The sequence below is a fragment of the Amyelois transitella genome, chromosome 20 (assembly GCF_032362555.1).
Source record: "Amyelois transitella isolate CPQ chromosome 20, ilAmyTran1.1, whole genome shotgun sequence".
Classification (NCBI taxonomy): Eukaryota; Metazoa; Arthropoda; class Insecta; order Lepidoptera; family Pyralidae; genus Amyelois; species Amyelois transitella.
In genome coordinates, this window is record NC_083523.1 from 5073940 (window position 1) to 5097230 (window position 23291).

Sequence of the window (23291 nt, forward strand, 5' to 3'; positions counted from 1 at the left end):
ATACGAACCATTTTATTTTTTTTTGTTGGAAAGGGAGTAGGTATCCCATGGGTGGTCCCATAGTAAGGAAACAGGATCTGATAGTGGAATCCTGAAGAAATTGAGGGAAACTCTAGAAAAAATTGTGATTCCGACTTGTTTCTTAAGGAACATATAAAGAATTTAAAAGCCCTATAATTCATGAGGACTTGGTGTTGATCTGATAATGCAGGGAAAGGCAGTCGAGGGAACTCCTCAACGGTTTAAAGCAAGTACTTTGTGTTTGGGCTTCATTAACTTATATTATTATTATTGATATATAAATTATATTACTTAATATATTATATTACTGAGACCATTCATCTAAATGGGTTTGGACTGATATTTTTCCAAAAAAAAACAAACTTCAAAACGGAAACTTAAAAGAAAAAATTAACTTCTACAAATAATCTCGACCTTATAAGTGATAAATTAAAAGAAACATAAACAATTAAATTATTAAGCATTTAATAATTTTGAAGATGGTGCCAAGTAAATACTACAAAAAACTAAATGCAGTAACAAATAAATTTTTACCTTTACTAATAAAAATTGTTTAATTTTCATATAGAACTTTTTTTCCTAACTTAATTATTGAAATAAGGCACCATCTTCATAATTATTAGTATCTACTTAACAATTTAATTGTTTATGTTTCTTTTAATTTATCGCATAAAGTCAAAATTATTTGTAGTACATAGTTAATTTATTTTTTACTTTTTAGTTTCCGTCCTGAAGATGGATTTTTTTGGTAAAAAAATGTTATATGTATAACTAATACAGAAAAGAGTCAGTGGTAGGTAATGCTCCCGTCATCATTTGAACCTGGTTCAACACCGGCACACTACATCAATGACACACTTTTCTTCTATTGCTATAACCCGCCTTTATTGAAAGCAGATGCTGCTGTCATTACTAAAACTCCTACTCCCGTCCTGATCCTCATACTTGAAATAATTGTACTAAATGTCAGGATCTAATTATTCTTAAATATTCAAATAAAAGAGGTCAATCATTTATAATCTCTCATATATTTCATTAAATTATATACATTTTTTACAAGCGCAACTTACCTACTTATAACCTGTCGGAAATGTCTGCGAACCCCGCCCCTCCGCACGTTATCGTCTATCCAGTACCGTTGCCAACGCACGTGTATCTCACTTTGGTAATCGCATTATTGTTTGTGTATTGTTTCTCTGTGGTGGTACTATGGTGCCGAGTAGAATTTAGTGCTCAAAGTAATTAAATTCTTTGACAATAAAAAACAGCACGGTTGAACAAGTAACAAAAAAGGCATGTGCAGCAACTGGATTATCTAAAACGACCATAATGAAAATAAAGAACGAAGCAAAAAAATTACAAATTCTGTCAGAAACAACTAGAGAGGCAAATGTTCAGGAAGAGATGACGTCCTTCGAAGAAGATCCATAACCTAGTACGTCAGCTTCTATTACCACGGAGACTATTATGCTCCCGACTCGACACCAGGGGAGAAGCTTAAAAAATACAAAAAGAAAATTGATCTAGATAGTTTTGATTTATGCGCTATACGTTCTTTAGTCTTCTTCCTAGTCGAGCACTCTTGTCAGTAGTCGTGGTTATACAGACGAGGTACACGGAGAGGTGTTCGGCGGGTCGATATTTTTAATGACCAATAAAATTTTTATACCAATAAAAAAGATTTTGAAAATAGCCAAACAGGAGCTGAACTTTCCCGGCCAAAAAGACGCCGTAAGAAATAACTAATAAAGTCTTTAGGGTACCGAAATTTATTTTAAGGCGTTGTATAAAAGTATAAAAATATACAGTGTGACATTTAAAACAACTGCATCCTTTTAAACATAGACTATACCCATGCTTCTGAGCCGTTTAAGCCTATTTTTATTTAAATTAAACGTCATTAAACGTCATCATTTTCACATTTTAAAAACCCTGAAAAACTACGTCACACGCTTTATTAAAGACCAATACTACAAAAAGAAATTAAAACTAAACATGTAATAAATGTCTGAAAAATTAATTGACGTTGACCTATGAATCTTACGCGTCGCTTTTCCGCCGGCCGGGGTGATATGACGTATTTAGGATAGTGGATTTTGATACTATTATTTTTTATCGTACTTTCTGAAATATAAACCGATATTTTTCTTTTAACGTTTTTAAATAACCTTTAGATAAGTACACTTAACAGTTAAATTTATGCAGTTGAATAAAAACTCACCCTGTACAGGCACACAAAAAAATATATTTCTTTTTTTTTGCATCTCGATTTTTTTGCTCTCTCCAGTTTGCATGACGTTATCAAGGCAGGTTCACAGATATTTCCAACGGGTTGTATATCCATATAAATTGAGGTTATACTTTATGTTTATTTCAATTTCGTAGCATAAGTTCAAAAAAAGTACTCTTAGCTGAACCTTATGGAATACATAATATCTTAAAATACAATACAGGAATAGGAGAAAATCATGATTCGATTAATTGGTCACGTGGAGAGGATGAATGGAAGCAGTTTGAATTTGCAGCTATACCAGGAAAGTGAATGGGAAAGCCTGGACAAACAATACGTGACAAAATCGGGGATTCTTTCCTAAATAAAATGGTGAGTTTCCTATCAAATCTGTTAGCTTTTCAACCTCAATTTATATGGACACATCTTCACATTATAAATCGTTTGAATAATGAATTAATTGAAATTGTTGTGAATAGTCTTTCCTTTCTCCATAATGTATATCATCAAAATTCAAAACTGCAACATTCCGATCCACCGCCGCGATAAGTTTTGTTGAATCAAAATCTAAACTATAGACGGGAGATTGCCTTTTCTGAGTATAAAAAAGCTAAAAGAGACAAAATAAATAAACATTAATTTCAAACATGTAAGTACAATGTAAACATTTGAGTAAGTATAGGTGTCGACGGAATAAAATTATATATGAAGATCGTGTTGTCTTAGGCAAAGAAAACACTTTCGCGAGCACAAAAACACTGCCAAACATAGTCTGTCGCTTAAAATAGTTGTCATATAAATCGGCTATTATTATTCTGATTTCTATAATGTAAAAATCTATGATGAGACAGACATATGTACGTAACGAAACTAGTAAGGTTTCAATTCAACCATTTTGCTAAACAACCTTAAAAATTGCATTATGATTAAAGTTAAAATGAATTATCATTAATCTTTTCTGAATACCTATAAGGTAAGTAAAAAATATTAGTTTCTTAAAATCAGTGGTTAATGCATAATATAAATGTAAATGTCGAGCGAATGGATGAGAACAGACTAACGAAAGGAATTTATAAGACAGAGCTGACTGTCTGATCTTGAAAAGGGAGATGTTTAGTGTACCTGTAATCGTCGAATATGCATGAAAATACTTAATGAGTGTGGAGGAAGCTGAAGAGGTCTGTAAGGATCGTAGCAAGTAGTAATTCACAGTCTACCCCAATGGGAGACAGGCGTGATGGTATGTATGTATGTTTGTAATATTAATATAGTATGTACTTATTAACTTTATTGGACTAGCTTTTGCCCGCCGCTTCGCCCGCACGAATTTAGCGCACCTTTATACAAAATAATACAGGCTTTTCGCTTATCCAACGGGAACTATAGTTTTTACCCAGATGAAAGCGGCTTCTCCAGGCTCTTTAATTATATATACGCAAAATTTTAAGAAGATATTGTTTGGATAACAGTGCTCCGTTTATACGAATTTTTAAGAAAAACTTATTTAGAGTATCATAATAAATAAACTTACTTGAAGATGACCTTTTGAATATCGTATATCAAATAAAGAACATCGACAATACTCTGAGGCACCAACCACCAACGATCGGAACCCATCAGTTTTCACGCAGTATAGAGACGATTGGAACGGGTCAAATGTGTCAAAAACCTGCAAATATTCATACTTTATATTAGCTTATATAAATATTATAAAATATACGTAACAAATGGAACAAATTTTAATGAAATTCGGCATACATTAATCTTGCTGAATTGACCTATTTTATTAATATACTTAACATAGTTTATTTTATGGATATTTCCAAACGGCAAATAGCTTAAATAGCTCCTTAAAAAATCAAATCAAAGTCCCAAGATATCAACTAGTTATTTTACTTTATAAATTCACGGCAAAACCACACACATACATTTAATTACGTCTTTATCCGGGTAGACAGAGCCGTCTTGCAAAGACTGGAAGGCCACCTGTTATTTCCGTCTCTTAGTTATACTGCTAAACGTAACTTTGGATTCTTATGACTATATGATGCTGATATGTGCTCTGTAGGATTTGGCCGTGATGTGTGTGAGTCAGCACTTTGGTCAATGTGTAAGGTAAGTATATTACATCTTTGCCTATCCCATTTCACTTGGGGTCAGCTCTCCTCTTCATTGTTCGTCAAATACTTGGGTTCCACAGATCTGTGTGGAGTTGTTGTCAAAAATGTAAGATTAATATGGTTTAACCGCCTTCAAAAAAAGAGGCGGTTCTCGGTTAGAGCTGTATGTAGTTTTTCCGCGATTATCTCGCGTTTTGCTGAACCTATTTTGATGCGGATTTCAGGAAAGTGTTTGTAACACTTAGGAGAAGGATTTAGAATACAAAAGTTTTTATTCCTACTTACCACTTGATGCGTCCGAGTGTCAATGCATTGCAACATTCCAAAATAAGTGACGTAAACGACAACATTATTATCGTGCCACTGAACATCTCTCACGACATTTCTGGATCCATTTTGAGTCATCATTACTGTTCCCCTGAAACAGATAATATTACTTAAATTAGAAAAAGTCTAACGTGTATTTTTGATGAAGAAACTAATGATATGACCAAATATTATATAAGCATGCAATTTCTCTACTTTGCCAAAGTTCACAGTGATTAAACATATTAGGTATTTGGAGAAAAAAGTAAAAGTAAGGCTTTTAGTGAAAAATGAAAGAGTTTGCCCTTTTTAGTTGAACATTTCCACAATAGACAGAGATGCTGACACTATATGGTTCCTTCTCTACTATGGAATGGTTAAAATTTACTAAAATTTGTATAATTTGCATATTATTACGATAAAAAATACACCTACGTGTTGACATCAATCAAAATAGGCTTACTATTTTCATAGAGTCCAACTATTAGTCTGTCATTCATTGAATTTAAATGCATGCAGCTAAATCCTCTCCCATTTTTTACTTCTATATTTGTAATATCTTTGTTGTCATAGGAGAACATAGGTACATCTACAATATGAAACAAATTTAAGTTTTTGGTGTGAGGCAAAAATTAAAGATATTGTTTCACTGTAAGGTGAAAGTTTCCCATTTTCATTTCTCCCTCACAATACTATACCTTAATTTTTCCATTAAAAGGAATTTTTAACTTTACTACACAAATATTTCATAAAATTAGCGAAGGAAATATGCAGAGATTGTGGCAAGTGGAAAGAGGTAGTCTCTGCCTACCCCTCCGGGAAAGAGGCGTGATTTTATGTATGTATGTATGTATATTTCATAAACCTTATAGAAGATAAAAATTTGTCAATTTGTTCATTTTTTTTTTGCAAATTTTAACCCAAATTGGTCCATCCACCCTGGGCAAATATGTGAAGATATAACTGAGAATGTCAGGAGGAATATCAATAAACTTGGCGAGTAGATTTTAAGCAATTGTCTATCTTGTGTCACAGCTGCCAACTCAACAGGTAACCGTTTTTCTTGGGACTTGAAAAACAAATGAAATACAAGGCATTTTAAACACACATACCATTAAATGTTTTAGGATTTTTATCTGATTTTATGCTAAACATTTTTAAAGTTGAACAGTTGTTGGAACCGCTCACTACAGTAGGGTTCAGTGTCTTTCTGTTAATCATTTCTACTGCAGTCACCTCATAATACCCGTTGTTATGACAATCAACCACATGACACATTAATTGTGGGCTTTTGGTTATGTCCTCTGCCTTATACACTGCAAAGCAGCCATCTCTGAAAGTCAAAGGGCCTGGTTCACGGATGTTTCGTTCATATTGAGAGGATAAATGAAAGCTGTCTTAGAGCTACTACTATTGATTAATGAAGACAGGATCAAGAGATGTTTATCTACACCTTCCTATTTTAAAAATCAATCAGAAGACATAGATGAACAACTCAATCTAATCAAACTATTCTGGAAATACAGGTCAAATATTATTAATATATAAAAAGTAAATGCAATATTTTCAGTGCTGCCCCATGGTCTTGGGAAAATAAAATAATTAACAGTGGAACAAGTTTAAATTTTGAGATTTGAATAATATTTACTACAATCAATTAAATTCTTACCTGTTTCCACATACAAGAAATCCGTCTTTGAAAACAAATCTTGATATATCATTAGTACGTACATCATGCCTTTCTACAGTGGGCATTATTACCTCCCATGCAGCCTTTTTACAATCAGGTGTCCCAGTTCTATCTGATTTATACCCATGAAGTTTTGAACCAAAAGCCATTAACAAGATCTCAGAATTGTGAAATTTTAACCACGGCATAAAGTTTTCATTATGCCGGAGAAGTATCTAAAAACATAATACATATATAATATCATGCAAAATTTTGTTTGTTACTCTTAAGATTATATATATATTATATATTAAGATTTTACTCTGATATATAATCTATCAGAAAAATATATTCAATCAAATTATAAAGTTTGTAACTTTGGTTATGTGTTTGTAAGGGCAAATCTTTGGAAATACTATACAGAAGAATTTTCATGGTTGAGAATTTCACCTATAGAAAGGTTCTTTCTTTGCAGATTTTAAAGGCTTTGGAAATATTTGATATGATTATTTTAAATTTTATCTTTACGGCTGAATGTGGCCTTTCAGTCCTTTCAAGACTGCTATACATGTGTCTATATGTATGTATGTATTTTTTAAATTTACATTATGAGAACCTTGTTTCTGTATATTCCTTTGCGCCAATTAAATGATATTCTGCAACGATCAAACACAGTGAAGTAGTCCCGCTTGCTGTAACAAATGTTTTAAAGTTATTTATAGCCTTTGTACTTAAGCAACATTATTATTATTAGTTTGATTCCTATAATAATTAATTTAAAAACTTATGGAAAATACCTACAATTTCATAAACGATGTTCGTTAAAAGATAATGTCTATCTACCTGCTTCCTAAGCTGTTGAATATTAACATCTGTTCATGCGGTTGAGATCTCCAAACTGTATTGTTGTTCTTAATAAATTCTTTTAGGAATTTGCACGTTAACATGAGATTCCGCAAATCATGTTTATCTAATTTTATTAAAATATATGTTAACACTTCGGTAGGTAACGTAAGAAGTGTAAATTTAGATGAACGAAGATTGTATGCCATTGTATTTTAAAGCTGACAATATTACTCGCGGGAGGTAATAATGTAACTAAAAAACTAGAAAAACATTTAAGAAGTAAAGTACATAATATAATTAAACACTATCAGAAACCTATAAAAATAAAAAATATTTTGCCACAGATAATATTTTAAAATGCACAGCACAGATCACAGCATAGACATAGATATTAATTTACTTCACAGATATTAATTTACTTTAATTTAGTTTGTGGTAGTGTTGCTCATCGATCGATAGTCCACTATTGATAGTCTCTCGATAATTAAGTAAAAGCAATAGTATCGATAGCGGAATTGCCGTTGATGCTATTGAAACCCAGCTATACTATCGATAGTAATGAAGCTCAACTGTTGACTAGCTGACTATTGCAATAACTATCCATAGTTTATGGCAATTTTTTGAATTTTCTTGGAAAATGGTAATTTTTTTCAAAATGTTATCGACTTTTTACCTAAAGAACGTTCCTTGTTTTTTCGTTTCAGTTTCGTTCTAGCTGAACATAAAAAAAATAGTTTTTTGGCATGTAGCATAATGCCAATCACTTTCGTTTTTTTTTACATTTAAAAACGTATTTTCCTTTTCTTGAAATCGGCTAAACCTACGAAAAACAATTGTGGAATATAGCTGTTTGTGCATGAGAGTCATCAGTGCAGGTTACTCTATTGAAGATGAGGCAATTGAAACTGAAAAATAATTTTCTTTGAGTTGCATTTTTGTTCTTATTGTTGTAATTACAAATATGTCAATGTATGTGAGTTCTTGTAACTAAGTAAATTGTTTATTAATTATAATTATATGACCAAAATTTAGAAATCCGCCTTTTTTACTGTATTCTACTGCTTTTTTGAGGCGAGTTGTTGTTTTTTAGCTTTTTGGGGTTGGCAACACTGATCGAAAGTGTCAAGTGTCAGTTCGATCAACAGACAGAAGACAACAAAACCAGGACAGGAATGAGCGAGAAGGCCACCCAAGCAATTACAAATCAATTATCAACAAAGCGTTTTAATAATCCGTTGTTTGGTTGGTTTGGTGGACTCATTTCTTCTTATATTATTATGATTTTATAATTCACTCACATATTTGTAAATTAATTCAAAGGAAGGCCATTATCCTATAAAAGCCAATGAAATCTGCGATATAAATAAAAATAATTGGGTAGCAAAAGTGTTACAGATAGAGTCAATCAAATGGATTTATTCAAAAACGGTAAGTAAATTTTTAAAAAGTGAGGTATGTAGATAATATTGCTGAAAATAGAATCTGATCGAGTGTAACGTAATGTGCAAAATTATTCGTAGGTTGATAATTCGTTTATAAAATGATTAGTGCGAAGTTTATCAAGGCCGTGTTCCCCCGTGCCTGGCACGACAGTGATATGTTAGTCGCGGCGCTCAGTTTCGCTTGGTGGGTGGATGTCGATACCATAATAATGTTATCGTATCGACATCTATCGTATTTTGTTTTCTTTTCTTCTGATTCATGTGTCCGCCGATGTGATTACGTAGTTACATGATACATGGTCAGTTTAAAACAGTGCGTTGTTGAAAAAAGACAATACATTATACCTGCCTTCACATAATCGCCGCTTAATTGCAAAAAGAAAAGCTACAGTGTTAAATGAAAATTTCCTAAAAAAATTAATCAAGGCGGAGTTTAGTTTTATGTTGTATTTTTAAACATCTGTGAGGTAGAAGTGATTACTATTTTATTTATTTTTAAAGGTGTCAACAATAATTAATACTAACAATTATTTGGTGCAGGTATGAAGTGCCCCTCAAGACCAGCTCCAGCGGCTCCAGGGCTTAGCATAAATTGTTATTCTTCTGTTACAAACTGGAGTGATGATCCATTTGGTGCTGATTTGTTTGAACCTGTCCCTTTAACACAAAAGAAAAAGCCTCCACCTCGTCCCCCACCACCAAAAGTTAAAAAACAACCAGATATTCCAGCAAAACCTTCTCATTTCATCAGGAGACCAACAGTGCTCTCTTCTTTAATGTCTCGAAAAAAAGCAACAGGGCATAACCCTGTAGTTGAGGTGCCGCAGACAGGCATCTTGAACAATTACAGCAGTGAGCTTGACACTCACAGGATGTTTCCTAAATGTGAACCAAAGAGTGTGCAGACTGCAGCTTTGATAGACTTGTCATCTCCTCCCAGCTCTCCCACATTCACAACTAGGTCCAGTAGTGATGGACTTAGTGTTGATAGTTTTGGTTCTGATGCCACCACATCCACAAATCACCACAATGCTAACAATGGAAATGCATCCCAAGCTGAAAGTGGATTTGAAGATGATTTTGATCTATTTATGAATACTAGAAAGCCTGTGAAAGAAAATACCTTTGACGATTTTAGTGCAATAGATCCATTTTCGCCAGTACCAACTGTGAATAGACCTCCCATTTCAAAAAAGCCTGTGTTTAGTAAAGATGCATTCGATTCTTCAAGTAATGGTAATTTTGGAGTACGTTCAAATGGTCCTACAATAATCCGTGCAAAGCCAGCGCGACCCAAGGCTCCGGATAACTCTGCATTGCTTAAGAACACTTTCAAATCCAGTTTTCCAGTGACATCAATGAGTGTGAATACTACCACTCCTATACAAAAAATCAGCAATGGATTTGGAGATAGTTTTGTGAGTATGGTTTATTTTTAGTCCTTGAAATAATAGCCATTGAATGTGATAAACTAATTGCAGCCAAATTAGTATGACTAATTGGGACAATTTCTAGAATTATCTTTGTGATAATTGTTGGTTTTGTTTCATAATGTGCTTAATTGTTTAAATCCTGGGTAAAAAAAATTATTTTGCCCAGGTTTTTAACAATTTTGTTGCATAAATTGGGAAATAGAATACATTAACTCTATGAGGAGAAATAACTATTTTCATGATTGCATTCAATTCATATAGGGGCCAAATAATCAAAAAATTTTAAAATTTTTGGTATAGTAACATAATTCATTACTTGAACTAATGGCTTCAACTGTAATTTTATATAATCCATTAGAAGCTTTCGCGCGTAAAAAATAGTAGCCATTTTTACTGCTTATATGTATGTGTCAAATTTCGTTTCAATCAGTTCAGTAGTTTTTGTTCACATAAAGATACATAAACAAATCTATTCTCTTTAGAATATATGTTATGGATGAAAATAATAGTGTCTCTTATGAAATGCAAGCCCAGGTGTTTATTAATAAAAAATCCTAATTGTGTGGGTGTATGTACATGATAACTTGTTTTAGTGCTTTAGCTACCTATCACATAATCGCAGATTTTATATAATCACCACGCGTCTAGGTTTGCGTGAAATTAACTTACAAATAGAGATATAACTTCTTGGGTATAACTATCATAAACTGCATTAGTTAATTTAATATTTAACGCGACGACGTAATCTCTTAAACACGAGTAAATAATTTAGGCTCGTTATCTAATGTATCTCCTTTGTTCACCTGACATGGCCAGATAACTCGTCTGCGGGTCTGCTATGAATATTAAATTTTATTTATTAATGCAAGCAATATTACGCTGTGTCTGTTACATGAGTCTAATGTTGTTATGAAGCATGCTAGCTGCCTATAATATCTTTCGGCACGCAATAGTGTGCAGTTTAGGTCGGAGGATTATAATTAAGGGGAATTCTTTCGTTGTCCTACAAGTTATCATAGATGTCTTCTTGGCAGATATCATCTGATCATGTAGAGAGCATGAATAAAAGGCAGATTCACTGGCGATCCGCTTCGGCTTTGCACGGGTAGCATTCCCGTAGAAAACCCTTTTTCCAACATTTCAAAGGAAAAAATCCGTCTAAATCTTACCGATATTAGATACAGACAGAGAAAATTTTGGGACTTTATAATACATATGTAGTGATATTTTAAAATTGTATCAAATCCGTACTAATAAACTAGTATGTAACTATTTAAAAATAAACACCCTTGCAACGTTTTTCCGTTCAACAAAAAATATTGCTGAGTAGGTACTGATAATCCTAAGAATTATTTACTTAAAAAAACTTTATTATTATCAAAATAGTGTAATACAATGTAATAAAGTTTTAATAATTTCTATGCTATGAGTATGATGAGATAAATATTTTCTTGTTTATTTCCATTGAGTTACAACTTATAATTGTTGTATCACCTTATTTATTATTGCCTGATCATCATCAGATTACGAGAATGTATTAGCTCATCGGAAAATATAACTGCAATTGTTTTGCTTACGGATGACGCCCCCTCTGTCGTAATTTTTCTATATTGCGACGAATACTTTTTTTGCCCTAAAGTAGGTATCTTTCCTTATTTCCTGTTTGCAACCCAGCGGACAGTTAGCTTTGAATATGAGCTGAGAATTAATTTGGCAATGATTTAACGGCCGACAGACAGCCTTTACCCCAAACATCTAAAAAAAAGTAAAAATACATCTAGGTAACGTTTTTGATAGACTTTGTTATTTACATACATACATACATACATACATAAAATCACGCCTCTTTCCCGGAGGGGTAGGCAGAGACTTTGTTATTTTTCGAACTGCATTACTGTTTTTCCGGTACTTACTTGCTTATTGGTTACGCTTTCCCCCCAAAATTTGTAGGAGGTTTCTGGCACTTACAGGTCCTAATGGACGTTTCGAAATAGATGGCAATTACATGGTACCGTTAGAATATGTATAGGAAACATAAGTAACTCGTATTGATATTCTTTTGCTTTAGATCTCCAATCGAATACAGCGAATACACACATAAGCTCTTATACTAATCAAAGTCATTGGATTGCCATTGCAGAATTTAAAGCCTATCGGTTGGGATGTAGAAATTACTCGAGATCGAGAGTCATCTCCGCCGATGCCTAGTATACCTCCGCCACCACCGCCGCCGGTTGTCGACGAAGACTTGCCCGTGGCTTGGCCCGACGACTTGCCCGAGGAATTAGCCGACCAGTTGCCCGACCTAGCCGATCTGGATCCCCAATCACACCTAAATGGACACGAGGAACCTTATGCGATAGCTCTATATGATTATTTCACGGATCATCCCGACGATTTATGTTTTTCGGTAAGATTATTTTTCTGTATATTATTCTATTCGGCAAATATTTTACGCACTTCACCGTGCAACAAGCGGGTATTTAAATTTGAAAATGGAAAAAAAGAAACAGTAAAATAAATGAGGACAGCCTGCGATAGTTTCAAGTGTATTGAACTTTCAGGTTGACGCCCCAGTGAGTCATTGAACACTTATTAAATTACATTATGATTTAATCAGAATACTTAGGTTCAATTATATTTTTATGTGGCTATACCTTGATTTCGTATGGGTATACGAAAAAAAACCTTGATTTTCGCAAACATTGTAGGTAGGAACTCGGCTTAAAAGAATCACTATCATAAGTGGTCACTGACTTCGTCTATCTGCCATAGTAGCCTTAAAAGTTATCGACGACACAATTACTTAAAAACCGGCCAAGTGCGACTCGGACTCGTGTACGAAGGGTTCCGTATCATTATCACATTTGTTACTTCAATATTTATAATTTATATTCACGTTTCTACCTGTTTATATAAATCGACCAAAAAAATTTATGAAAAATTACGTTTATTGTATAGAAGCCACCCTTTAATACTAACTTTATTGTTATTTTATTATTTATTTTGAAAGATAATATACAAGTGAAAATTCTGTGAAAATTTGTAACGTCTACCCATGACCGTTATTAATATTGAGCAAACATATACGAAAAAAAGTTTATTTGAAGTCAATAAATTCTACAAATAAACTTTTTTTGTTAATTATAGTGGCAACGGGAATACATAATTTGTGAAAAATTCAGCTTTTTTGGTACAACGGTTTATGTAATACAGCTTGCTGACAGACAGACAGACAGACAGCGGAGGCTTAGAATTAGGGTCCCGTTTTTACAATTTATGTACGGAATCCTAAAAAATGAGAAAAGAAGCATGCTGTGTTGTTGTTAATGTTTTTGTTTGTGCTAAAGAGATACAAAAAACGACTGAAAAGACAGATCATTGTACGAAAATATGACTGAAGGCGCGCCAACAATGTTCGAAGGTATTTTGAGAATAATTTCAAGATCCAATTTTCAACACACTGTTCTAGAAAATATACAGTATTTTCTTTAGATCTTTGTGAATTATTAAAATATTTAGTGACATTTCAAATAAGGTTTTCAATTCGACTGCCATTTATTATCTCCTTAAATTTGTATTTCAAGTTATATATTCATTCTAATCTGGGTTGCTACAGAACAGAGCTCGGGGTCCAAATTATTATACAGAGCAACTGTCGCTTGTCAAGTATATGATATCAGATATTGATCTTTCGTTTGATACGTAGTGGACTGTAGCCAAGTAGTCGTCTATTTTTAGAGGCATTATGTATCTAGGTGTAAGTTTTCTTTGTAGCGCATCAACTAGCTTCTAATCAAGTTCAAGGACTATATTGTGAAGTCATTCATTCATGTTCGTTTTATCATCTCTAGGAGAGGCTCATAATATGAGCCTCTCCTTTACCGTTCATTTGCCACATCATTGATTCAATCAATTTGTTGATTGCGCAGGTTTAAAAAGATAATAGCAACCGCCCCGGCTTTGCACGAGTATCATCATAGATATAAACCTCCCTCAAATCCTCTTGCCAAAATTTCAAACAGGAACAAAATCCGTCCAAAACTATTCGAGTTTTAGCGCATACATACAGACAGAGAAAAAAGGGGGTCTTTATAATATGTAGTGACGATTTAAAATTTGTATTCATGTTATTATTCAATTAGTAACAGACAAGTTTTGTAAATGTTTGTTCATATATTAACTTCTGTTACCTACTTCTCTCTCCATTGACAGCGTGGTTTTAAGTATCAGTCAACGATTATACTCGTGTAAACAATTAAAAAGGTCTCTATCATTGAATAGTAACTCCTAATATGATTTCATGGAGGGTGTTGAAACACCGACAATTTCTTCACAAAACGTGACCACTGCGGTGCGGCGCATTGCACACACAGGTAATCTCGTTAATTCTGCAGCCTCTAGTACTGTTTATTATGACATGAATATCTTGTGTAGAGTATCCAAAGCGCTTGTTGACGCGAATGCCAGAAGGTTGTAAAATAATTGGAGCGTGGTAAAGCGCGTAACTTTATTGCAATTGAAGGTAGACGTTATGAGGACGATGTTGAGCAAATTTTGGCATAGGTACTGCCTTGTTAAGTTCAGTGCTGACATTCTGATTCTTCTTCTGATGTTGATAAAAATATTAAGATTTTCCTCCTTGGGTTTGCTATCAAAAAATTTCAATGCTTTTAATTTTTTTACTGTACTTTTATTTTCTCGATTTTCCGATAGACCTACATGTAATGATTTTGATCTTCTTTCTAATTGAAAATTGAATGCAAACAAAGCTACCTTGACTCTGGTTTGCGACTTTGTGTAGTGTGTAGGGTGAACTGAAATCCTATTAGTTGCAGTCTTGTGAAGTATTTGTTTTGAAATATCTATGTAGGAAAATTCTCTTTGTATATCTTCACACAATCAATATGCTAAGTTTGTAACGTCTTTGCTTACTTCAAAAACAGATGTTTTATTCTTGTACGAAATGGTATATTAACATTTTTAATTATGTATGTATAATTGAACTTGTGGTGCTCAGAATGACTGAGCGTGAGATGAAATGATCCGAGCGTCGGTGGTCGAATCGGTAAGGTGGCACCGGTTCGAAACCCACCACGGACATGACTATTTTCGAGGTTATGTATGTACATTAGTTTGATAACTAACCGATGCTCTTACGGTGAGGGAAAACATCGTGTAGAAACCTGCACGATCAGGCAACTGGATGTGTAACCATATGATCCAATACAGGTTAGGTTCGTAAACGTCGTATTATTTGCGACATGATAAAGGAAGTGCAAGATTAGGATGAGCGATAAGATGGCGAATTAATGTTATCAGTATCATCATGCATTATAACACGTAGTGTGTCTACGATGACGCGGCGACGTATTTTCACTTTGTTTTTCTTTCAAACTTCGACCACCTGTCGTGACGTCATAGGAATTTTAAATAGGCGTAACGATTATGGATAAATTCATGGTTGTTTGATAGTTACAGGCAAATCGCTGAATTTCCCGTGTCTGTTATTGTAAATGAGCTGTCATCGAGTAGTTATCGGGCAACACAGGAACTCGATATCATTATCAACAAAATGATTCCATTAACGACCGTAATGGACAGTTTTTATACGAAAAATACCGTTATAAATAACATTATAATTAGCGTTTTAGATTTTAATTCTAGGTTGAAAATATTTGTGGGGTCGCATTTACTCACTAGAGACATTGATCATCAAGCTGTTAAAAATTTTAAACACACTTAAAATCCCCGTAGATGAAATCCCCGGAAAATGTTTCTTGAGAATTATTATGTCAAGCGAAGGCCAATATAATTTGCAAGATTATTGTTCATCATAGTGTTGAGATCATTGACTAGTAGATAATTTTAAATATTAATATCACCAAACGGGTACATCAAAACAACCTAGACACATTTTTCGTAATTTCTCTTTGTGCATAATCTACTAAAGAGCCAGCTATACAGGAACAAACATTACTTTTTTCTCTTCATTATAAAAAATGTGATTTATCGGTTGTTCTATTGAATGCACCAGGCATAATAACTTGTATTTAGTTTGTATCCTGTATGTGTATCTTAATAAAATAATATTTGTTTATAATTTTCCTGAAAGTGTATTGTATCAGTAGAGTTTTCAGTCTTAATTAAGAAATATTTTATTATAACTTTCAGGCGAACTCGAAAATAAATTTAATACGAAGGGTGGATCACGAGTGGCTATATGGCAGTCTCCACGGGGAAGAGGGCCTTTTCCCGTCTAACTACGTAGAGGTGAAAGTGCCATTACCCAACGAATCTGTGCTACCTACCGATCGTCTCGGTGTTGCCACCGCCATCTACGACTTCTGCCCAGACCAGCCTGGAGACTTGGCCTTCCGAGCCGGCGACTCCATCACTGTCTTACACAAACTCAGTGACGAGTGGTACTTTGGAGAGTGCAAAGGCGTGAAAGGACAATTTCCCGTCAATTACGTGGAAATGAACTGAATCGTAATCATAACGTCACTAAATATACCTATGTGCCGTGCACGAAGACTGATGTCTACCATATCACAAGCCACGCTGTATCTACCTTTATTAAATTCTTCCAAGATATGGCAGACTTGAAACACTGTCCCACGTTTTGATACGTTTACATTTAAAATCGACATAATTAAACATTACGAGTTAACAATGAAATCGTGACTTTGAATGACTACTTAATTTAGAATATTATTGATGATTACCAATCAAGATAAAATCTGTAAAGCCATTAATTTTGTACAATTACTAATTTGCGTTTTCGCACTGATGTTGCCATAATAAGTAGGTATTCACTAAGCTTTATTAGCATTGTCGTGTGGCTCCCTATTGAAGTCATTTTGTATTTAACGTAATATATTGCAGGACTTGCGATTGAATGACTGCATTAATTAATATATATCTTCATGAGAGCTTGTGAAATATAGTCCCTGTAATAGAGTATTAATATATTTTAGTTTTAATGGTTGTGTAATATAGAATTCGATCTGAAATTAGTTTATATTCGTAAGTAATGTAATTATTTTGCATATATAATTTGTACATTATGTTGTCGACCAGATATTGGTAACAGTATCCATTTACTTTGATTCTCAAAGTGTGGTTTACTGTGTTATATTTTCAAAGGTTGGGCAGTCTGTATTAAGTTGCGTAGTAAGAGTACTGTAGATAGTTTGGCTGCTTCAGGAATTTGTGGCCCACTGTGATATAGAAAAAGGCGCTGTCCGTATTCCATTTTATTCATGAATCCGCAAGCCACTGTTAAATAATATATTTTTGTTGTAGTATAATTATTTTTATTATATTGTTTCATAAATGTGTCATTTGTTACAACTAAGTTTTTTTTTGGTGGGACCATAACGTTATGTAAGTGCCTTATGTGTGTGTGTAAATGGCGAATACTTATATAAAAAAATAAAATTATTGCAATATGGAAACTATTTTTTTTTATTAGTTAAGTAGTTTATGCCTTGGGCGTGGGTCTCGCTGGTAAATACAATAAAAAAATATTATTTTCTTCACATTAGTGAGATTTAATATTTGAACAAAAATAATCTATAGGTACATAAAATATTTACAATTCCTTAGTTTACCACTTAATGTCAACATACCCTGTTCGCTTTTCAACCGTTGCTTTGAACAAAACAGTTCATAACTTGTTGATGGCAAGACCAATATACAGAATTACCAGAATATGACAAATATCAAACATAAATTAAATATTTCATAATATGCAATGGCGAAGATTTAGCTTTTTATTACGCTTACGTGACTCATTCACAACATGTTGAAAAGGGAAAAGAGGGTTTGGATTCTAATGTAGAATACATACCATAATATATATGCTCTATGAAATAACTAATCATCTAATAACACAGTCCCGAACGTTTCCTTAACATAATCTTGAAAAGATTATTTCCTCATAACAATGACTGTTGTCTAATGGCATCGCACTACTCCAACTCTAAAAAGATTGTTGATATTCAGATACAAGTTGTACAATGTACATCACTTTTGACATTCAATCTGTTAACAACATGAAGTGAACTATATCATCAGAACGACGCAAACAATAAAAGCGATTAGTATGAATTGAGAGTAATTTACAAGAGCAATGTCTGCCTCAGTAAAAATAGATTTGACATGTAGGTGTTTTCACGTTCATGGACATCACCCATTCTTGTTTTATATTTTATGAATTGTAACACAATAAGAAACGTATTTAGTAAAACTAATATCTTTGTTCTAGACATATTATATTTTGTACAATTTCATTTGTACAAATAGATCTATAAACACAGTATACACAATACAAAAAATATTTAGGAACCGTGGTTAAGTATGATCAAGAAAACAATGTAACATAAACTATCAGATAAAAAGACCATCTGAAGCAATGTCTACAAGTTGAGATCTAGATCGTAAGAAAACATTGCAATACAAACATAAATTCGATTGTTATAATCGTCAGTCGAGAATTAGACCGACTAAATGATAATTCGGTGAATATCAAAGCCCTCCAAGCCAGCACCAAACAGGCGTGATTCCATTCCAACTGCCACCCGAACAATCTTTAGATCATCATGAGAAACCTTATATAATTTTACACATTAAGTTAACATTCGCATTTTCAAACATAATCGTAAGCTTCACTTTTTTAATGCGACATCTATACATAAAAAGCGAATAACACCACTTATTTGTCCATATTAATACGTTTTAGATTTTTATTTACAATGCCTTTTTACTATATACTTGATAAGAATTCTTTGTTTTACCATCCGTTTTAGTTTTGCTTTGGCCATGCAAATTCATAAACTATTCAGAAAATAACAGAATTGATTGTAATCACATAGCACTCAGTTGAAGCTATTAATAATGCCTAAACTTCTTTATATTTGCAATAAAATTATTTCTGTTCTTTGCATAAATATATTTTATCTCAATAAAGATGAATTCATAGTGCAAAATATACATAGCGTTGTAATTATTTTATTAATTGTTATAAAATAATGTTTACAATAAGTATGTAACCGGGTAACATGAATATAGGCGTACAAAGAATCATCAATGTGATGCTGATGAGATGATTTTTTTTATATTTACAAACAGTAAGTCTAGATGCGAAAAAAAGGGGGGAGTCTAGTCCGGCCTGTATATTGGTATTTTGGGGATGAACTCTATGAGAAGTACATACTCCATCATGGAAGACGAGTCGCAATGCTGCTTCGTGAGACGCCAGCGAAGTCCCAGCTTATTGTAAAGTCGACTGTTTTCCCATTCTAGCAATTTGTTCAATGAATGTTGAGTCTGAAAATAAGATGTTATTGTAAGTTAAAAAAAGGCAATCTTTTAAATAAAGCTACTTTAAGTATTATGTAAAACAAAACTTGTGATACACTAACTTATATATCTTTATCTCTTACGGTTAAGACAGAGCTAATATTCACAAGACTCAAAAGCCACTTTCTTAATTTATAAATATAAAAATGAATGGTCTTATCTTATGTTATGGTTAATTTTTCGGAAATATTTAACCCAGTATGAAAATTCTTTCAGCATTAAAAAGGTACATTATAGCCATGGCGTGCAGTTTGTAACTTATAAAGTTTGGATAAACATTTACCCTTTTACTAAGACATATGACTGGCCATAGAGAGCATCCCAAAGTGCAGCAGCAGCAGACGCACCCGCAGAACAGCCACTTGACATTGACCGGTAGTGTTTTCTTCAATACACTGTTGATGCGCGCCACTGTCGCTTGGTACTCCTCGGGCGCCACGCGGGACTGCAGCCCCGAGGGAAATTCCGTGTTGAACCGGTTGCTTAGACCAAAACTGAAATAGGTAAAAATAAAAATTTTATATGTATCTTTTACTTTGGCCTGGTATGACCACCAGGCTGAAGTATACCTTTAAAAATGTTTCAATCCCTTCTAATATTATAAATGTCAAAGTAACTCTGTCTGTCATGCTTTCACATCTAAACCACTGGACTGATTTTGATAAAGTTTGGTTTAGAGTTTGATTCTGAGGAAAAACATAAGCTACTTTTTGTTGTGAAAAAAGAAAGTCTGTGGTTGAAACTAGTTATTCATAAATTTTACATTTACATTAATGTAAATTCAACAAATTGAAGGAAGGGGACATTTATAATATGAATGAGCATAAATTCACAGTAATAGAAAAGAGAATGCCTAGATGTTTTAAGGATGTTTAGGTTAATGGTCAGAAGCAGTTGTGTTTAGGCATTAAAGTATAATCATATCTAAAGATGAAAATAATGTTACTATGTACAGTGGGCCTCGAAGAAAAGTAGGCAACCATCAATACAACTACTGTATGCAGGTTTAATACTTTCCTGTTCCCCAATATACTAGAAACAAAATCATCATAATCCTCCTAGATCTTATTCTTGTTGCATCCTATCGGACATTAACTGGTGTACTTAACCATTATTCAAAAGATATTTATAAAAAAAAAATATGCTGCAATATATTATAGTACATAAACATCAAAATAAATAACCATATGAGATAACATATAATAATAATTTGTTTACATTTCAAAGTACAGCTGATTGTAGCAACAATCAGTTCATGTTGATTCATGTAAAATGCATGTTAATGATAAACACAAAACCTAAAACAAATGCAGAAAAATAATAGAATACATACATACATATGGTCACGTCTATATCCCTTGCGGGGTAGACAGAGCCAACAGTCTTGAAAAGACTGAATGGCCACGTTCAGCTATTTGGCTTAATGATAGAATTGAGATTCAAATAGTGACAGGTAAAAATAATAGAACTTACAGAATATTAAATAAAAACAAATAGTACAGAGTCCTGTCATGCCAATATGAGATTTTTTTCACACTACCTAAATACATATGTATTTATGTACAGTTGGAGATAGGTAATCATAACAGTCTTGCTTCCTCGCCTCACTGGGAAAAACCCTAGGTCTGCCTATGCCAACCAACCTGGATTAGAACAGGTGAAGCAAGGTTTTAGATGAAGCAACTCCTTTTTGACCTATTGGGTTATGGTTACACGAACTACATCCAAATTTTTGGTTCCCTCATGATTTTTTCCTTCATAGTACAAGCATCGGCTTGCTAACTGACTGTGTGTTATCTTATACAAAGATATTGTTTAATGTGGGATTTTTTTTATTTTTGTAGCAAGGCATATATTTCACATATATCTATATGTGAAATATATGATTTATGTTTATTAGTTATTTATTTATTGTCTCTGATGAGATATGACCTCAGGTCAAATTCTGAACACATAGTCAAATTTCGAAATCTCATTAAGGTGATGTCTAAAACTGGTTTAGTTAATTATTTCCTTATCAGTTGATTTCTGTGGCAAAGTAAAAATATAAATGGTGCGTATTTTTGTAACAAGGCAAAGATAAACATCATCAAATTTATTGTAGTCATTGTCCTGTAACAATAGGATGCACAAGTGCTAGAAAAATAAAACAGTGGTGTGTTGAATCTTAACATTATGAAGAGGTTTTTCAAATAAGTGATAAAATTAACACATGACGAAAACAACTACATCTTGTTATTTGATGTTGGCGCCAGGGCAACAGCCCGACAAGAAATTACGTTCAATGCCACAAAGCCAGACGACAAAGAACTTACAATAGCCTTGTGTTCGTAATGTTTCATGTAAACATGCCCCAAAAGTCAAACCACTCAACGATATTTTACCAAAAGCTAACCATATTGCATTATCCATAAATTGCAAGGAAACCTTACACTGTCATATTACCAGCTCCTCGAACTACGATGGGATCAGGCACTAACGTCACATGTGTTTCTTCTATATTCTCTTCACTCTCAGTCTCATCTGGATAAATTGCATCGAAATCTGCCATTTTACTTTAACACTAACTAAATTACAGCTGTAAGATATTATAAACACATAACAAACCAGGACTGTTTGTAAAATAATTTTTATTCATGGAAGAGAAAAGTGACGTTCCATTTCGTAAACACTTTACTTTTTAAATCTGTTTGCTGTCTGTCATTACACGGTATCGTGAAGGCAGGATTTTGACAATATAAGTGTTGCCGCATGAAAAAAAAAGTTAGATATAATAAACGTTTGTACACAATAAGCGGGCCGGGCCTATGAATGGGTTTCGATTAACGTCCGTTGTTTCGCTTGCAGTTTCAATGGCTCTCTAATGGCGAACACTAACGCCATTTGAGAGTCAATCCAAGCATTCCTTGTCAAAATTCGGTGGTCCGGTTTTTACCTGGCAAAAGCCGCGTGACGCGAAGGTGGTACGCGTACAGGATCATGGTTACAGGTGGCCCTCGGTCACTTCTAGACCACGCCATCGAGATAAACTCTAGGAGGATGATAATCTGCAGGAATCCAGAGCAAAAGTTCAAAAGATATTAAGAGCATTAAAGCCATTTAATGAGCGTTTCTTATTTTTGACGTTTAAATCAATGAGCTCTTTCTGATCTCTCTGATTTTTGTATGTTCCGAAAAACCATTGAGCAGATTGAGGTCAAACGCACTTAAATTACCAGTAAAATATTATCCACATCTATACATGTAGTACAACAGTAAAAATATTTTGTCTGTACATTTAGTATTTTTGACTAAAATGGATAGAAGGACACTTAAATGAATAATAGAAAGCAATTTTTTTTTAAATTTCTTCTCTGTCTATCTTTATGTATAATCACGCTTATCTCCGAAAGTACTGAACCGATTTACTTAAATCTTTCGCCAATTGCTTTGTTTTAATTCAGAAAAACATTTAAAGATTGTTTGTTCAAAATCGGTTCACTAAAAATAAAGTTATCGACATTTGAATTAACTCAAGGCATGAGTTTGCCTTGAGTTCATTCAAATTTAAAATTAGTTACAAATAGATTACAAAATTTCAAATTCAAAATCATTTATACGACAGCATAATACCTATATCATATAAATATAAGTGAAAATCAGTTTGATAATATTCTGGTTTTGCCACACATAACATGCGTAATTCTCACGTAAAAAGATTTTTGGTTTGTTAGTCTACTTTAGTGGTTCCCGACACCAATACAAAAAAGAATAGGACCACTCCATCTCTTTCCCATGGATGTCGTAAAAGACGACTAAGGGATAGGCTTACTACAAATTTGATTCTTTTTTTGGCGATGGGCCAGCAACCTATCACTT

At 33.4% G+C, this 23291-nt stretch overlaps 3 protein-coding genes across 7 annotated transcripts; 1 reads left to right on the forward strand and 2 right to left on the reverse strand.

Annotated features, from left to right (window-relative positions):
• Nucleotides 1-880: 880 nt before the first annotated feature.
• On the reverse strand, nucleotides 881-7705 carry LOC106131501 (F-box/WD repeat-containing protein 4). Its single transcript, XM_013330614.2, has 8 exons — nucleotides 7190-7705; nucleotides 6963-7038; nucleotides 6347-6582; nucleotides 5790-6010; nucleotides 5113-5266; nucleotides 4657-4789; nucleotides 3783-3920; nucleotides 881-2861 (listed from the first exon to the last, which is right to left on the reverse strand). Exons 1-8 carry the CDS (start codon nucleotides 7396-7398, stop codon nucleotides 2685-2687), a joined length of 1344 nt encoding a protein of 447 aa, XP_013186068.2. The 5' UTR covers nucleotides 7399-7705; the 3' UTR covers nucleotides 881-2684.
• A 625-nt stretch (nucleotides 7706-8330) lies between these two features.
• LOC106131624 (abl interactor 2) lies at nucleotides 8331-18046 on the forward strand. Of its 5 annotated transcripts, XM_060949867.1 has the most exons (5): nucleotides 8811-8818; nucleotides 8920-8933; nucleotides 9175-10052; nucleotides 12208-12477; nucleotides 16242-18046. In XM_060949867.1, the coding sequence occupies exons 2-5, from the start codon at nucleotides 8924-8926 to the stop codon at nucleotides 16554-16556; spliced, it is 1473 nt and encodes a 490-aa protein (XP_060805850.1). In that variant the 5' UTR covers nucleotides 8811-8818; nucleotides 8920-8923; the 3' UTR covers nucleotides 16557-18046. The 5 variants fall into 5 exon arrangements, with proteins under 5 accessions (XP_013186232.2, XP_013186235.2, XP_013186233.2 ...); XM_013330778.2 differs by lacking the exons at nucleotides 8811-8818; nucleotides 8920-8933 and adding an exon at nucleotides 8331-8620; XM_013330781.2 differs by lacking the exon at nucleotides 8920-8933 and having other exon boundaries at nucleotides 8785-8818.
• On the reverse strand, nucleotides 17600-22140 carry LOC106131626 (cysteine-rich hydrophobic domain-containing protein 2). The gene is made up of 3 exons (XM_013330782.2): nucleotides 21866-22140; nucleotides 19717-19927; nucleotides 17600-19400 (listed from the first exon to the last, which is right to left on the reverse strand). Exons 1-3 carry the CDS (start codon nucleotides 21982-21984, stop codon nucleotides 19233-19235), a joined length of 498 nt encoding a protein of 165 aa, XP_013186236.1. The 5' UTR covers nucleotides 21985-22140; the 3' UTR covers nucleotides 17600-19232.
• Nucleotides 22141-23291: the final 1151 nt, after the last annotated feature.

What these genes read in the sequence shown, in the direction of transcription:
- LOC106131501 (XM_013330614.2), bottom strand. Translation starts at nt 7,398, where the DNA reads ATGGCATACAATCTTCGTTCATCTAAATTTACACTTCTTACGTTACCT. An exon ending in TTCAACAGCTTAGGAAGCAG is followed by an intron (nt 7,039 to 7,189) that starts GTAGATAGACAT and finishes CATTTGTTACAG; the next exon opens with CAAGCGGGACTACTTCACTG. An exon ending in ATTTTGATTGATGTCAACAC is followed by an intron (nt 4,790 to 5,112) that starts GTAGGTGTATTT and finishes TATCTGTTTCAG; the next exon opens with GGGAACAGTAATGATGACTC.
- LOC106131624 (XM_013330778.2), top strand. An exon ending in ATGGATTTGGAGATAGTTTT is followed by an intron (nt 10,053 to 12,207) that starts GTGAGTATGGTT and finishes TTGCCATTGCAG; the next exon opens with AATTTAAAGCCTATCGGTTG. An exon ending in CCGACGATTTATGTTTTTCG is followed by an intron (nt 12,478 to 16,241) that starts GTAAGATTATTT and finishes TATAACTTTCAG; the next exon opens with GCGAACTCGAAAATAAATTT.
- LOC106131626 (XM_013330782.2), bottom strand. Translation starts at nt 21,984, where the DNA reads ATGGCAGATTTCGATGCAATTTATCCAGATGAGACTGAGAGTGAAGAG. An exon ending in GGAGCTGGTAATATGACAGT is followed by an intron (nt 19,928 to 21,865) that starts GTAAGGTTTCCT and finishes TACCTATTTCAG; the next exon opens with TTTTGGTCTAAGCAACCGGT. An exon ending in TCATATGTCTTAGTAAAAGG is followed by an intron (nt 19,401 to 19,716) that starts GTAAATGTTTAT and finishes TCTTATTTTCAG; the next exon opens with ACTCAACATTCATTGAACAA.